Source organism: Chanos chanos, chromosome 13, assembly GCF_902362185.1.
Source record: "Chanos chanos chromosome 13, fChaCha1.1, whole genome shotgun sequence".
Lineage (NCBI taxonomy): Eukaryota > Metazoa > Chordata > Actinopteri > Gonorynchiformes > Chanidae > Chanos > Chanos chanos.
The window spans coordinates 4377501-4392461 of record NC_044507.1 but is presented as its reverse complement, the minus strand read 5'-3'; the positions used below and the strand labels follow the sequence as shown (position 1 = coordinate 4392461).

The 14961-nt window shown below is 43.7% G+C and overlaps 1 protein-coding gene across 1 annotated transcript in view; it reads right to left on the bottom strand.

Moving 5' to 3' along the window:
• Nucleotides 1-6672: 6672 nt before the first annotated feature.
• saal1 (serum amyloid A-like 1) overlaps nt 6673-14961 on the bottom strand; it is a 13385-nt gene continuing 5096 nt past the window's right edge. The window contains exons 7-13 of the mRNA XM_030790369.1: nt 13562-13677; nt 13149-13311; nt 12847-12929; nt 12255-12425; nt 11788-11996; nt 7821-7913; nt 6673-7470 (exon numbers count right to left, since the gene is read on the bottom strand). Coding sequence (XP_030646229.1) covers nt 7363-7470; nt 7821-7913; nt 11788-11996; nt 12255-12425; nt 12847-12929; nt 13149-13311; nt 13562-13677 — 943 coding nt within the window. The 3' untranslated portion in view covers nt 6673-7362. The remainder of the gene's footprint in view (nt 7471-7820; nt 7914-11787; nt 11997-12254; nt 12426-12846; nt 12930-13148; nt 13312-13561; nt 13678-14961) is intronic.

The following is a 14961-nucleotide window of genomic DNA, read 5'->3' as shown; positions in this document are numbered from 1 at the left end:
TAATGCATGTTAATAGCAAACTGGAGGAACACAATTCGCTCTCCCTTACCAACCTTCTCATTCCTCTCCAGATCTGCTCTGACCTTGTGGAGCTGTGTGTGTGTGTGTGTGTGTGTGTGCGTATGTGTGTGTGCGTGGGCTTTAGGACCCAGTGGGACCCTGATCCCCAGGCCATCCTCTGGGCGTCTGAGACATGTGTCTGCTACACATGAGACCCCTGATCAGGTGGTCCTCAAGTCATGGCTCCTGTAGCTGATACATACTCCTTTACACAAGCAACAGAGGCACTGAGGGTTACTTCCCGGAATTGGGGAGGGGTGTCTGTGCCCGTCTGTGTGTGTACGTGTGTGTGTGTGTGTGTGTGTAATGATGAGAGAGAAAAAGAAAAACGAGTCTTGTCTCATTGGCTTCCTGCTGCACCAGATGGTGAATGGATAGCCCTAGTCATTGAACAGCAGTCTGTTCAGTGGACAGGGATTTACTTCTGAAGGAAGTAAATCTGTGATGTAATGTCTAGTGTGTGTGTGTGTGTGTGTGTGTGTGTGTGTGTGTGTGTGCGTGCATGTGCATGTGTGTGTTACTGTGTAAATCAACAATCCAAAAGAACTTTCTGGAAAACCATTTCGTCTCATTCCTCAAACATTAAAACCTGGCAAACCTGATTTTGTGTGATACAGGTCTCTTGATTCAGAGCATGCAGTGCTGAGTTTCTTTTAGTTCTTGACCTCCTCCATTCATGGACATGTAGATAGTTACTAAAGGTTTAATCAGTGTTCCCAGCTGCCAAGTGCGCAAAATCATCTATATCATTTTCAGGGTCGGTGTGATTACTCAAAACGATACCCTGTCATTCATCGTTTCCTAATCTCAGCGCTCTGATGCTTGTGTGGGAGAGAGAAACGTAGCCCCCAGTGTGTTATATAAGCATGAAATGACAAGGTATTCACAGATAATAAGTGTTACTTAGAGATAAACTCTAATAAACCTGGCACTGATGCAGAGCCTTGGTAATGCAATATTCTGTCTTTAACTGTGTTAACCCCAGTTATCTGGTGTTTGTCCTTCAGCTTGTGTTGGCATATAATGGCAGATTTGACTGCACTTTGTCAGCATTAGCTCGGTCTTAATCAGCAAGGAGACACACCAAAAGCTCCATTACAAAGACGCAGGCAAGGAGACACACCAAAAGCTCCATTACAAAGACGCAGGCAAGGAGACAGGCTCTGGAGATTCTGCTGCAGCTTAATCTCATCTGTCACTCTTCTCCTCCACTTTGATCCCTCTATCGCAGGGGCCCCTCCTATTGATTTCTGTTTGTTTGCCTTCCGCCAGGTGGGACTGCAAACCCTGCATGGTTTACACACACACACACACACACACACACACACACACACACACCAGAGTTTGCACGTCGTATGTGTCTAGCTCTATGCAAGACATTACTGTTTCGTAGGTAATATTCTCAGAGCTGTCGTCTCCAGCTATAAAAATCAGTGCATTGTTTTTGTCTTGAATTTCAACCTATATGTGAGTGAAAATTCACTATCACTTATTTCTGAGGTTTTTACTAATCGTTCCCAAGTAAAAACTGGTATGTTACCTCTGAATGCTTTTTTTTTTTTTTACTTAATTTAGAAGCTTGTCAACATCTATGCGATGCCTGCTTTCATTAAACTATTGTGATACTACAAAGGAACTGAAGTGGTATATGACATAAAGAAACTGGGATATCAGCTGAGATGCTTTCCCATTGCCACTCATACCATGAAAACCAGTGATCTGCTCTCTCTGGCTCTGTGTGTGAGTCAGGCCACTCATTATACCTGAATGAACCTGTGTGATCTCTATAGAGGAGAAAAATAGTAATAAAGACTCCATGGCTTTCTTTCTCTCTCTGTCATTGAGATCACTTGGATAATTAATTCAAGTTGTTGCCATGTAGGATGTAACCTGTGCATGTATGGCATAGCTTCTAGCAGTGGAGAGTAACCATGGTTAGGGCTGGAGCCAAGGAAAGAAGATTAGGCTAATGGTTTTCTCAATCTGAACTTAGTACTACATTTTCTGTTTGTTTTGTATGATGCATCACACAGATATTGATATTCTGATACACACACACACATATATATACACACACATATATGTATGTATGTATGTATGTATGTATGCGTGTATGTATGCATGTATGCATGTATGTATGTATGTATGTTATGTATTGGGGTGGAGCCGAATCCAAATAAGGTAATATGGTTCGGTAAAACACCAATAGTGGGGTTTTTTACGAACATTTATTTCGTACAAATGTTTTAGAAATTGTTTGTTTTCGGGAAGAAAAAAACAGCTATTGTTTGTCATTACGACGGAGTATTAGGGCCACACTGAGGGGGCCACACTGAGGGGAGACCCCCCCCCCCCGAGATTTCGAGAATAAGGTCGTACCATTCTGAGAATAAAGTCGTAATTTCAGAGGAGCAGAAGAGCAACCACATGTGCCAAAAGATGAAGTCTTTCGTTATTCGTGAAACCTACACTAAGGTATAACTTCACAAGATGTTCCATGTTCCTCATTTAAACGCAGGCGGCAGGCTGCTCATCTCATATTTCCCCTCAACGGTAGTCTCGTAATATTATGACTTTTTCTCGTAAAATGACAACTTTATTCTTGTAATATTATTACTTTTTTCTTGAAAAATTACGACTTTATTCTCGTGGCAACTCCTCCCAAGTCGGTGGGATTCTTTTTTTTCACTTATTTCACCACTTTAATATCCTAAAACTAGAAGTGTAATTAAAACAAAAACAGGACTGTTGCACCTATTCCCACTTTTATTCGAATACAAATAATTTTGCTGCCTGAACAAATATAACACAAATACAAATACTGGGCTCTCTGCACATACCTAATATATACGTATATATGTTTATATGTATGTAAAATACATACATATACACACATGCTATAACATTTAATTTCCAGGGAAGGCAGGGATTTCAACTGTGATAAATGTGAAAACCCCCCCCCCCCATGTTCAATGACATCGGTGGAACAAAAAAGAAAAAAGAAAATCTTTCACTCATCATTGCACTTAAATAAAATGGACCCACCCAAGCTGAGGCGAAACAAGCTGTAAGAGTGACGTTCTCTCTCTCTCTGTCTCTCTCTCTGTCTCTGTCTCTCTGAGTGCTGAGCTGTGTATTCACTCTGTGGTTAGACAGACTCGGGGGGTTGGTGGGGTGGGGGGGTAGGGGGGCAGAAGCGGCTGTATTGTGCTGTCCCTCTGGTTGCTGTGTGCCTGCTTCAGTGAAGAGCTCTCAGCTCCTATTGAGAGAGAACAAACGTTGGGCTGAGGCACACGGGTTACGCACTCATCTCATTAGAGACACGCTCAGGTCGCCCAAGCCTTCCCAAAACAGCTAGAGCCATGAGACATGCATCCTTAAACCTTTTCCAAACAGTCAGACAAGCTACTGCAAACAGGTACAGTTCGACCTGTTCAACTGTAACACAGACAGTCATTAATAATCAACATTCACAGGTTCTGGCACAAAATGGCCTGTAGCAACTGACAAGGGATGAAGCAACGCCAAAGAAATTAACGAATTATAAGCTCTCAGGTCCAATGGTATCTACTGAGGTAAAAGATGAAACAAATAAGAAATCAATAAGTTGGTTTTGAATCAGAGTGGTTTGCCTAACGTCATCTTTATAGACCTCACCAATTCCATTCATTTCAATCAATGGATTCACCACATGCACACACACACAAACACACACACACGGAGCCTGTGCAAGGAGATGCCCTTAATCTTAGCCAAGGCGTATTATCACCACTAACACAAGGCCATGCAAATGCACAAACCCACTCCCACATCACACGGACACAAAGACACAGCCCGAGGTTGTTTTTTTTTTTTTTTTTTTTTTTTCGCAGTACGTTTCTGGGATCTCTGTCCGCTCCAACCCGTACAGGGACAGCAGAGCAGCTGTCGTTATTGTAGAGTCACCTCAAGCTATTATAATCACCAAATCTACCATGAATTTCTAACGAGACTAACAGCTGGATGAATGGGGCTGTATTGAGACTAAAAATAGAGACAGTCAAGTATTCTGTGACGTTTCTGCTTCCTGAACATCAACAGGTATTAGTTACGACTTAGTTACTGTAAGCCACTGAATGTACACACTCCCTCTCTCTCTTACAAACACGCACAGCGTATGTAGTCCAAAAACACTGCCCTGCCCCTGAACACAAACATGGGTTCAAACACAGCCCTGTGTCTTTTGGCTAATATGTCAGTGGGCAGTGACGTGGTTTAAAAGATCTTGTGCGTTTTCTGTAAGGTAAGATCATTCCCTCAACTGAGCTTAGCAAACAGCGGCATATGTTCTCTGTTGACAAGGTGTACTGTGTACACACGCGCAAACACACACGCATAAACTTTACAGAATAACCGTCAACGTAACACAAATCTGAGTAATGCTGTCATTCGTCAAAAGTTCAGTCAGAAAACGCGCCTGTTTCCGCTTGATCTCTGACATTTCCAGGGCTTTGACAGGTCAACTCTTCAGTAAACGCGGCAAACAGATGACCTGCCATGATCTGTAAACATCACTTTGGCTCCTGGAGCTTGTCCACTCGAGGAAGAAACCTGTCAATCATTCCTTCCTCTCCTTATCACAGCAGCCAGCTCAAAGACAACGGTGCAAGGGAACATTTGGTGAAAAAAAAAAAAAAAAGTGGTTTTACAAGGACGCGCCGGTTTTGGGAATGAACGTGGCAATGGCGTGATAGGAGCTATTCTGGGAAGGCAGGAAGAGAAGAGGAACGAGGGATGAGGTGGGAACAAGGGAAAGTTTCATTGTGCTGCTGTTGACAGGAGATAGAGCGGTGGCAGAGACAGGATATGACTTGAAGGGACTTTGATTACAGACAGGTACACAGTCAGGTTTAATGAACTCCAGCTAACCCTGGATCATTCATAACCGGGTGTAGGGGGAGAGAGGGGGAGAGAGAGAGAGAGAGAGAGAGAGAATAAAAGAAGTGTACGTGCAATACCACACACGTCTCAATGTGCGCACACGAACAGTCATCCGTTGACCCCGCCCCACTCTGTCGCAGTGTCTCATGCATCTTTAATGACAACCGCATAAAAACCTCATTGTTGTTATTGTGGGTGCAAACATTAGTCAGAATCCTGTGGTATATTTTCAAAGAAGTAATTTTTGTGTGTGTGTGTGTGTACATCTTTGATACTTCTGTCCAGAAACCATGCTTTGTTTATAGTGTTAGGAAGTAACAGAACAGGCACAAAAGTGTGAGGTGTGTGGGCAAAGAGGTTGTTTGGGGCTGTGAATGGTCTGGCCCACTCTGTAAGCGTGTGTTTATGTTTGTGAAAAAGCAGTTGTTTCATTATTAGGTCATGCATGTCGGGGGACAGTGGGAACACATGGCTCGGGTGACTGACGGCTGACAGAAATAGCAGCCGAGCCTCGGCGTTACCGGCGCCAGGAGGCCAACGTGGGTTTGATCCGAGCCGCTTCCGATCCTGTCTCATCAGGGTCCTGTGCACTCACACAGTCCACAACCAGAACTGACAGCAGAACTGCACTTGGCTTCATTTCTCCAGCAGAACCTGTCACATGGGAAGGCCTCAGGACATGAGATGTGGAAAGCACCATTTAAACTCACACAGCTACACACGTGACTCAAACTGCTACCAGGCTTACCACCTCATCCATATGTTCTGATGTCCATACATCACAGAGAGAGAGAGAGAGAGAGAGAGAGAGAGAGAGAGAGAGAGAGAAAGAAAGAGAGAAAGAGAGAGAGAGAGAGAGAGAGAGAGAGAGAGAGAGAATACATCTACTGTGGAAATTCCTGGCCTTTTGCATGACAACTGAACCCAAAAGAACATAAACACGGATAAGAGCATGGTAGGCCAGAGGGCCGAATGCTCCGCAGTCTAAAATTAGCAGCTAGGGCTTATGCTGACAAACCTGTTATCCATCTCATACTGGGTCCCTACTTGTCTCTCTCTCTCTCTCTGTCTGTCTGTCTGTCTCTCTCGGCCTCCCACGGCTGCATTTCCATGAGAAAGAGGCCATCTTTGTGCGAGACGTCTCTGTGCTACTCTGCATATCAATCTGAAGCTTTAATTAAAGAGCTGCTATATTCCGCTGGCGTCACACGCGTGGGGGGGGGGGGGGGGGGGGGGGGGGGAGTACGCAGGGCCTGCGCTCTCCCCTCTTCGCTCCCGTGTCACGGGCCAACACGTCGCAACATTTGGAACGCAGATGAGCCTGTTGATCACAGACGCGCGGCTCCTTTTATCTCCGTACCAATCGCTGCCGCCGCCGTCGTGCCGCCCTTGCGGTCGCCCGGGGAGATGGGACGCAGGTAAACACTTGAGCGCGCTCAGTCACACACAATCCTCAGACCAATCAGAGCGACGGAGCATAAGAACGGGCCACGAGCACGCTCGAAAACTTTCAGTGTCTCGAAAAACAGATAAATTGACATGAAAAAATGATGTGAAGGAAAAACAGAGAAAACCTACTGTACAAAAATATGGATACATCAGAAAAGGATTATTTCCTTAATTCGTTTTAATGAAACTACAACATAATACATATTGTTATGCATATTTAAAAACAACAAGAAAACAAAAAGGACTAAATACTACTTATTGTGTGTTTCCAAAAACAACCATATTTTTAAATCAGCTACAAAAAATTCATCTGTCCGAGAACACGTAAGACTGAACTATCTGATCATCACCAGACTGTGTTATGATGTACAACCTCATGTAACCATTAAAACACATTTCCTCACTTACGGTTCCCTGTGGTATGGGTGCTATTGAAATCAAAACAAAACATCATATGCACTCACGTGTGCCAGGAGAAATATCCATGTTTTTACAAGTATGAATACAGATGTGCTTTAAGCCTGGTCACAAATATGCACATCTCTCACACACACACACACACACACACACAGCGCATAATGAGCTGAAATTAAATGGTCACTATGGTCATTTCGGACCATTTTTACACTATTAAAGAATAAAAAAAGGTCTTTAGAAAACACCTGATACAAAAGCTGTGTTTTAAACTGAGATCCTACACAGGCTGTTCAGAATTACAATACCCTGTCCTCTGAAAGCATGAGTGTGCTGTACAGTTTCAGCCACGTCACTAGCACACAGAGAAGAAAAACAGAGAACAGACTGTACAAAACGTGTCCTTTGTTCTGAAGCACAGGACTGAAACCAGTGCACATGCAGACACACACACACAGTCGTGTTGTGACAGTGTACTCCCAGCAGCCCCTTATGTAGGTTCTCTCGGCTTGGATCAGCTCAGTTTGGATCCGTCTGGTTTGGTTCAGCTGGGAGGGAGCACTCTTTCCTGACAACATCTGCCAGATTAGGCTCTGACTCGGACAACATGGATAACCAGTGTTTCATCTGGAAATGAAAAACAGCAGGAGAGGAGAGGAGAGGAGAGAAGAGAAGAGAAGAGAAGAGAAGAGAAGAGAAGAGAAGAGAAGAGAAGAGAAGAGAAATTAAACACACCTTTCCAGCAGTAAGAACTGTCCCCTCTGAAGTAAAACAGCATAAAAATGTGCAGTCAGTTGAACAGTTTGGTCAGTCAGCGAGTGAGTGAGAGAGTGAGAGAGAAAGCGAGGTGGAGATGGATGGGTTGAGGGATGGCAGGTAAAGAAACAGAGAGGGGTGCATCAGGAAACAGTCACACAGAGTCCGGGGGGGGGGGGGTGGGGGGGGGGTGGGGGGGGGGGGGGGCAGGGGGTACTCACCGCTGAGCTGTGCTGAGGGATCAGGGTTTTAGCGGCAGTTAGACAGTTCCTCTCCGTCAGAAGCCCTTTCTTCACCAGGTCTGACATGACATCCTAAAGAGTACACACACACACACCCCAGGTCTGACATGACATCCGAAAGAGTACACACACACACACACACCAGGTCTGACATGACATCCGAAAGAGTACACACACACACACACACCAGGTCTGACATGACATCCGAAAGAGTACACACACACACACCCCAGTTCTGACATGACATCCTAAACAGTACACACACCCCCCAGTTCTGACATGACATCCGAAAGAGTACACACACACACAAGTTATGATATGACATCCTAAAAGGTACACACACACACACACACACATCAGTTATGATATGACATCCTAAAAGGTACACACACACCAGTTCTGACATGACATTCGAAAGAGTACACACCCACACACACAAGTGCGCACAGACGCACACACACAAGTTCTGATGTGACATCCTAAAGAGTACACACATATACACACACACACACACACACACACACACACACACACACCAGTTCTGTAGGCTAGGGATGTACCTGAATCCGAATACGTTATTCGGGAAAGCACAAATAATGCGATGGAAACAGATATTTCTCCTACCCGAAGTTGCTCGTTATTTTTTGGGAAAAAAGCCCATGATTGACATGTCTGTGTGTCAGCCATTCCGTTTCTTCAAATCGATTCGTATCATTGTGGATGTCCAGAAGATAAAAATGCCCATTCTGTTTGCAACATAGGGCTTTGATTTCACTAACTAGGCGTTTCCTTTACTACATATTAATGAAAAGTGATTTCTATATTCTGTAGTCGCCCTCAATGAGTCAGGGGCGGGAGCTAGTGAGACAAAAGCCTGGTGTGGCAGCTGGTTTACCCCCGCAACCTGTAGTTTTTAGCAGTATGTATTAATTTCCTCCATTAAAAAAAAATACAGTCCAAAGTCGTTTTGTTGACTACACATTACTAGAAAGTGATCGCTGTATTCTGTAGTCGCCCCCATCGAATCAGCGCAACTTACAGCTGTAACATATTAATTCACGTTTCCCCGGCGAACAGCAGTAACACCAACACATCAAGAATCGCGAACGCAGCATCACTGGAATTTAAGACTATTCCTTTCAACTGAAGGATAATTTCCTATATATCTTTAGGGTAGTGCAAGACAGAAACTTTTTAATTTATAAAACATTATTTCAGTTTCTGATTGTCCTCCCGTAAAACGGGCGGGAGGGGGTTGGGTTCCAGACAGCTCATACAACTTAGTTTGGTTAAAAATAAAAAAGAAGAAAAAAAAAGGGAGATGAAAAGTAGAGTATGAGGATGTGCAGATCTATTTCATAATTAATTATATTCAAATATTAAATCGATTTGATGCGTTGAAGGCACAAGAATTGCATTGCCAATGAATATTAGGTTAGAAAACATAACATTTGCCTGATTTCATGTGACGTCCTGTATAAACCACTATCCAAATACAGATACAGAGACAGATAATTTTGTTGGTTGAACAGATACAAATAATCTCTGTACCGCTCTAGTATATCCACAGACACACGGTAAAACTCACCCAGACTACACAGTCTGAACAGCGATCTTAAAAAAAATCTTAAAGAGAAATCAGTCCTAAACGCTAAAAATGACTGTGTGTTACACTCATGGCATGTAAACCCTAGCCCAAATGGAGAAAAAAAAACTCTTAAAAAGAGCATTTAACTCCACACTGAAAACAGAAATAAAATACTCTATGCACACTTCACGCATCCCACTCAGACAAATTTTGTTCTGAAACCAACTTTCAGTATGATGCCTAAAACAAACTGAGACACTTTCTGAACACGAGCCTGTCCAGTGTCTATGGGGGCTGTATGCGAGGACTGAGGCCTGATCAAAGAGGAGTCACCCTCAGTCCAGATAATGCTATTTATTAAGACTACATAAGGCAATCATGGCAGTGTGATGGTGTTGCCTTGGACAGATATGGTTTTTAAACAGTGAGGGTTAGCTGGCTGTATATGTGGCGATGTGACAGATATGGTTTTTAAACAGTGAGGGTTAGCTGGCTGTATATGTGGTATGTGTATGGTGGTGTGACAGATGTGGTTTTTAACAGTGAGGGTTAGCTGGCTGTATATGTGGCGGTGTGACAGATATGGTTTTTAAACAGTGAGGGTTAGCTGGCTGTATATGTGGTATGTGTATGGTGGTGTGACAGATGTGGTTTTTAACAGTGAGGGTTAGCTGGCTGTATATGTGGTATGTGTAAGGCGGTGTGACAGATATGGTTTTTAAACAGTGAGGGTTAGCTGGCTGTATATGTGGTATGTGTATGGCGGTGTGACAGATATGGTTTTTAAACAGTGAGGGTTAGCTGGCTGTATATGTGGTATGTGTATGGCGGTGTGACAGATGTGGTTTTTAAACAGTGAGGGTTAGCTGGCTGTATATGTGGTATGTGTAAGGCGGTGTGACAGATGTGGTTTTTAAACAGTGAGGGTTAGCTGGCTGTATATGTGGTATGTGTAAGGCGGTGTGACAGATGTGGTTTTTAAACAGTGAGGGTTAGCTGGCTGTATATGTGGTATGTGTAAGGCGGTGTGACAGATATGGTTTTTAAACAGTGAGGGTTAGCTGACTGTATATGTGGTGGTGTGACAGATGTGGTTTTTAACAGTGAGGGTTAGCTGGCTGTATATGTGGTATGTGTATGGCGGTGTGACAGATGTGGTTTTTAAACAGTGAGGGTTAGCTGACTGTATATGTGGCGGTGTGACAGATGTGGTTTTTAACAGTGAGGGTTAGCTGGCTGTATATCTGGCGATGTGACAGATGTGGTTTTTAAACAGTGAGGGTTAGCTGACTGTATATGTGGTATGTGTATGGTGGTGTGACAGATGTGGTTTTTAACAGTGAGGGTTAGCTGGCTGTATATGTGGTATGTGTATGGTGGTGTGACAGATGTGGTTTTTAACAGTGAGGGTTAGCTGGCTGTATATGTGGTATGTGTAAGGCGGTGTGACAGATATGGTTTTTAAACAGTGAGGGTTAGCTGACTGTATATGTGGCGGTGTGACAGATGTGGTTTTTAACAGTGAGGGTTAGCTGGCTGTATATCTGGCGATGTGACAGATATGGTTTTTAAACAGTGAGGGTTAGCTGGTTGTATATGTGGTATGTGTATGGTGGTGTGACAGATGTGGTTTTTAACAGTGAGGGTTAGCTGGCTGTATATGTGGTATGTGTATGGTGGTGTGACAGATGTGGTTTTTAACAGTGAGGGTTAGCTGACTGTATATGTGGTATGTGTATGGCGGTGTGACAGATATGGTTTTTAAACAGTGAGGGTGAGCTGGCTGTGTATGTGGTATGTGTAAGGCGGTGTGACAGATATGGTTTTTAAACAGTGAGGGTTAGCTGACTGTATATGTGGCGGTGTGACAGATGTGGTTTTTAACAGTGAGGGTTAGCTGGCTGTATATCTGGCGATGTGACAGATATGGTTTTTAAACAGTGAGGGTTAGCTGGTTGTATATGTGGTATGTGTAAGGCGGTGTGACAGATATGGTTTTTAAACAGTGAGGGTTAGCTGGCTGTATATGTGGTATGTGTATGGTGGTGTGACAGATGTGGTTTTTAACAGTGAGGGTTAGCTGACTGTATATCTGGCGATGTGACAGATATGGTTTTTAAACAGTGAGGGTTAGCTGACTGTATATGTGGTATGTGTATGGCCGTGCGACAGATGTGGTTTTTAACAGTGAGGGTTAGCTGGCTGTATATGTGGTATGTGTAAGGCGGTGTGACAGATATGGTTTTTAAACAGTGAGGGTTAGTTGGCTGTATATGTGGTATGTGTATGGCCGTGTGACAGTCTTGCCTTGGACAGATCTGTAAGGGTGGTAGGCGTATGGCGGTGTGACAGTCTTGCCTTGGACAGATCTGTAAGGATGCTGGAGAGAAACTCTGCAGCGCTCTCCTCCAGTGCCTGCAGCTGGACGTCTGTCTCTGCCGCCTCCCTCTGCTCATCCCTCGCTTCCTCCTTCTCTCTGTCCGAGTCTGTCTGTTGTTCTGTCCGGCACTGCACGCACTCTGTGTGGTACTGCAAAATGCGTAAAACACTCCCCACCAAAGACAGACCTGCAATACACAAGACATATGTGCATATGTGTGTGTAGATGTTTCTCTGGCTACTCTGTGTGTTTTTACAGTGATGTCTGTCTGAAAGCAGCACATGGTGTGTGTGTATTTGCGTTTAGGTGTGGGCGTGTATGTGTGTGTGTAGGTGTGTGTGTGTGTGTAGGTGTGTGTGTGTAAAGGAGTGGGTGTGTGTGTGTGCGTGTAGGTATGGGCGTGTATGTGTGTGTAGGAGTGGGCAGGTGTGCGTGGGACTCTTACTGATGTGGCACTGCAGACAGCTGTATAAGGCTGAGAGCAAGGCCAGGGCCGGGGCCAGAAGACCTTTCTGTTCATGCAGGATTAGTGGGGGATCGTCAGGCTGACACAGGTCATCACAAACCACCTCAGAGACAAACGTCCACAGAGCAGTACCACAGCCTCCATCAGACACTATACACAGAGAGAGAGAGAGAGAGAGAGAGAGAGAGAGAGAGAGAGAGAAGACAATGTGCTTACTCACGAATGACCAGGAAGTATTAAAACAAACAACCTTGTAGGTTTTGCATCTGGGGCATGTAAACACTCTATGAATAGACAGTAGATAAACATGTGTGGGCATTATATATCTAGGAGAGGTAGGATGTTCAGAGGTAACTGATATTAGGTAACATGCACGTGGAATATTCCAGAAGCACGCTGCACGTCCTCTGAAGCTGAGTCAGAAGCTGCTGTTTTCAGTACACAAAAAGGGCGGAAAAGTGAATACTTCCTCACATTAGCATTTGGATGTTCTCCCAACTTAAAGCAGTATGACACAGTAGGAAAAGACAGATAACAGGACAGGAGGATTAATCAGGTGCTGTTGCCTTACCCAGACTGTGAACACCCTCATCCACAGTGGTTAGTAGCTGGAGAGCATGTAGGTACACTTCCAGACCCTCAGGACTCTCACACCTGCAAAATACACACACACACACAGACAGACACACACACGTGCACGCACACAGACAGACAGACAGACAGAGAGAAAACCTTGAAGACAGTAACTTTGTAATCCAGAGGTTTTCTTAAAATTCGTAATAGTTATGTGAATATCTATATATACACACACACACACACACCAATACAAAAACAATGCAAAGTGTGATTAACGAGAGTGTGTTTGCATGTGACCTAAGCTGCTTGGCGGCCTCCAGCAGAGCTGAGGCAATGCCCTGAGGCGTGTCCCCAACACGCTCAGTCTCACTGGGCAGCGTCCGCAGCCAACCTTTCATCAACTCCTCATCTTCATCCATCAGCTTATCCACCAGCTCTCCCACCTTCAACAGCAAATCCACTGCACAGAGACAACACACACACACACACACAGCCTAAGACATTTTACACACTTCACCCACACACAAAGAGCTTCACCACTAAACCCACTGCAGTGAAAAGACAAAGGCTCTTTAATCTCACATATAAACACCCGCACGTGTGAAAAGTCCACAACACAGACTGATTAAATTGCACACATGTCAATATTAAGGTGACTACAGAGTGAGAGAGAGGAAATCAGACTAATTTTGACATAAAGAGGGCACTACCATTAGTGGAACTGCACATGATGAAGCACAGGTTGGAGCAAACAGGCGCCTGCTGCCGTATCCTGTCCAGCCACAGGGAGGCGACATTGGGTTGAGAAATACAGGTAAGCAGCAGTCTGAGAAAACAGTAAAAACTCAGTTGGACCGAGTCACGCAGTTACATATCAAACCACTTGTTATTTTCATTTTCAGTTTGATTTTCACTAGAGCAATGATAGCAATGATGAAAGGAAAGGGTTGCATCTGCTTTAGAGTATTTGCAGGACTGAGATGTAGCTGCTAATCATGAGATCACATAGAGCTTTGGAATTAAAATGTATCCACTGACTGTGAGGTCATATAGAATTCAAATGCAGCACCGACTGTGATGTCATATAGAATTAAAATGTAGCCACTGACGGTGACATCATATAGAATCAAATGTAGCCACTGTGACATCATGTAGAATTCAAATGTAGCCACTGACTGTGACATCATGTAGAATTCAAATGTAGCCACTGACTGTGACATCATATAGAATTCAAATGCAGCCACTGACTGTGACATCATATAGAATTCAAATGTAGCCACTGACTGCAAGGTCATATATAATTCAAATGTAGCCACTAACTGTGACATCATATAGAATTCAAACGTAGCCACTGACTGCATGGTCATACAGAATTCAAATGTAGCCACTGACAGTGACGTCATACAGAATTAAAATGTAACCTCTAACTGTGACATCATGTAGAATTCAAATGTAGCCACTAGCTGTGACATCATATAGAATTCAAATGTAGCCACTGGCTGTGACATCATATAGAATTCAAATGTAGCTACTGATTGTGACATCATATAGAATTCAAATGTAGCCACTGACTGTGACGTCATACAGAATTCAAATGTAGCCACTAACTGTGACATCATATAGAATTAAAATGCAGCCACTGACTGTGACATCATATAGAATTCAAATGTAGCCACTGACTGTGACGTCATACAGAATTCAAATGTAGCCACTAACTGTGACATCATATAGAATTAAAATGTAGCCACTGACTGTGACATCATATAGAATTCAAATGTAGCCACTAACTGTGACATCATATAGAATTCAAATGTAGCCACTGACTGCAAGGTCATATAGAATTCAAATGTAGCCACTGACTTTGACATCATATAGAATTCAAATGTAGCCACTGGCTGTGACATCATATAGAATTCAAATGCAGCCACTGGCTGTGACATCATATAGAATTCAAATGCAGCCACTGGCTGTGACATCATATAGAATTCAAATGCAGCCACTGACTGTGACATCATATAGAATTCAAATGTAGCCACTGACTGTGAGGTCATATAGAATTCAAATGTAGCCATTGACTGTGACATCGTATAGAATTCAAATGTAGCCACTG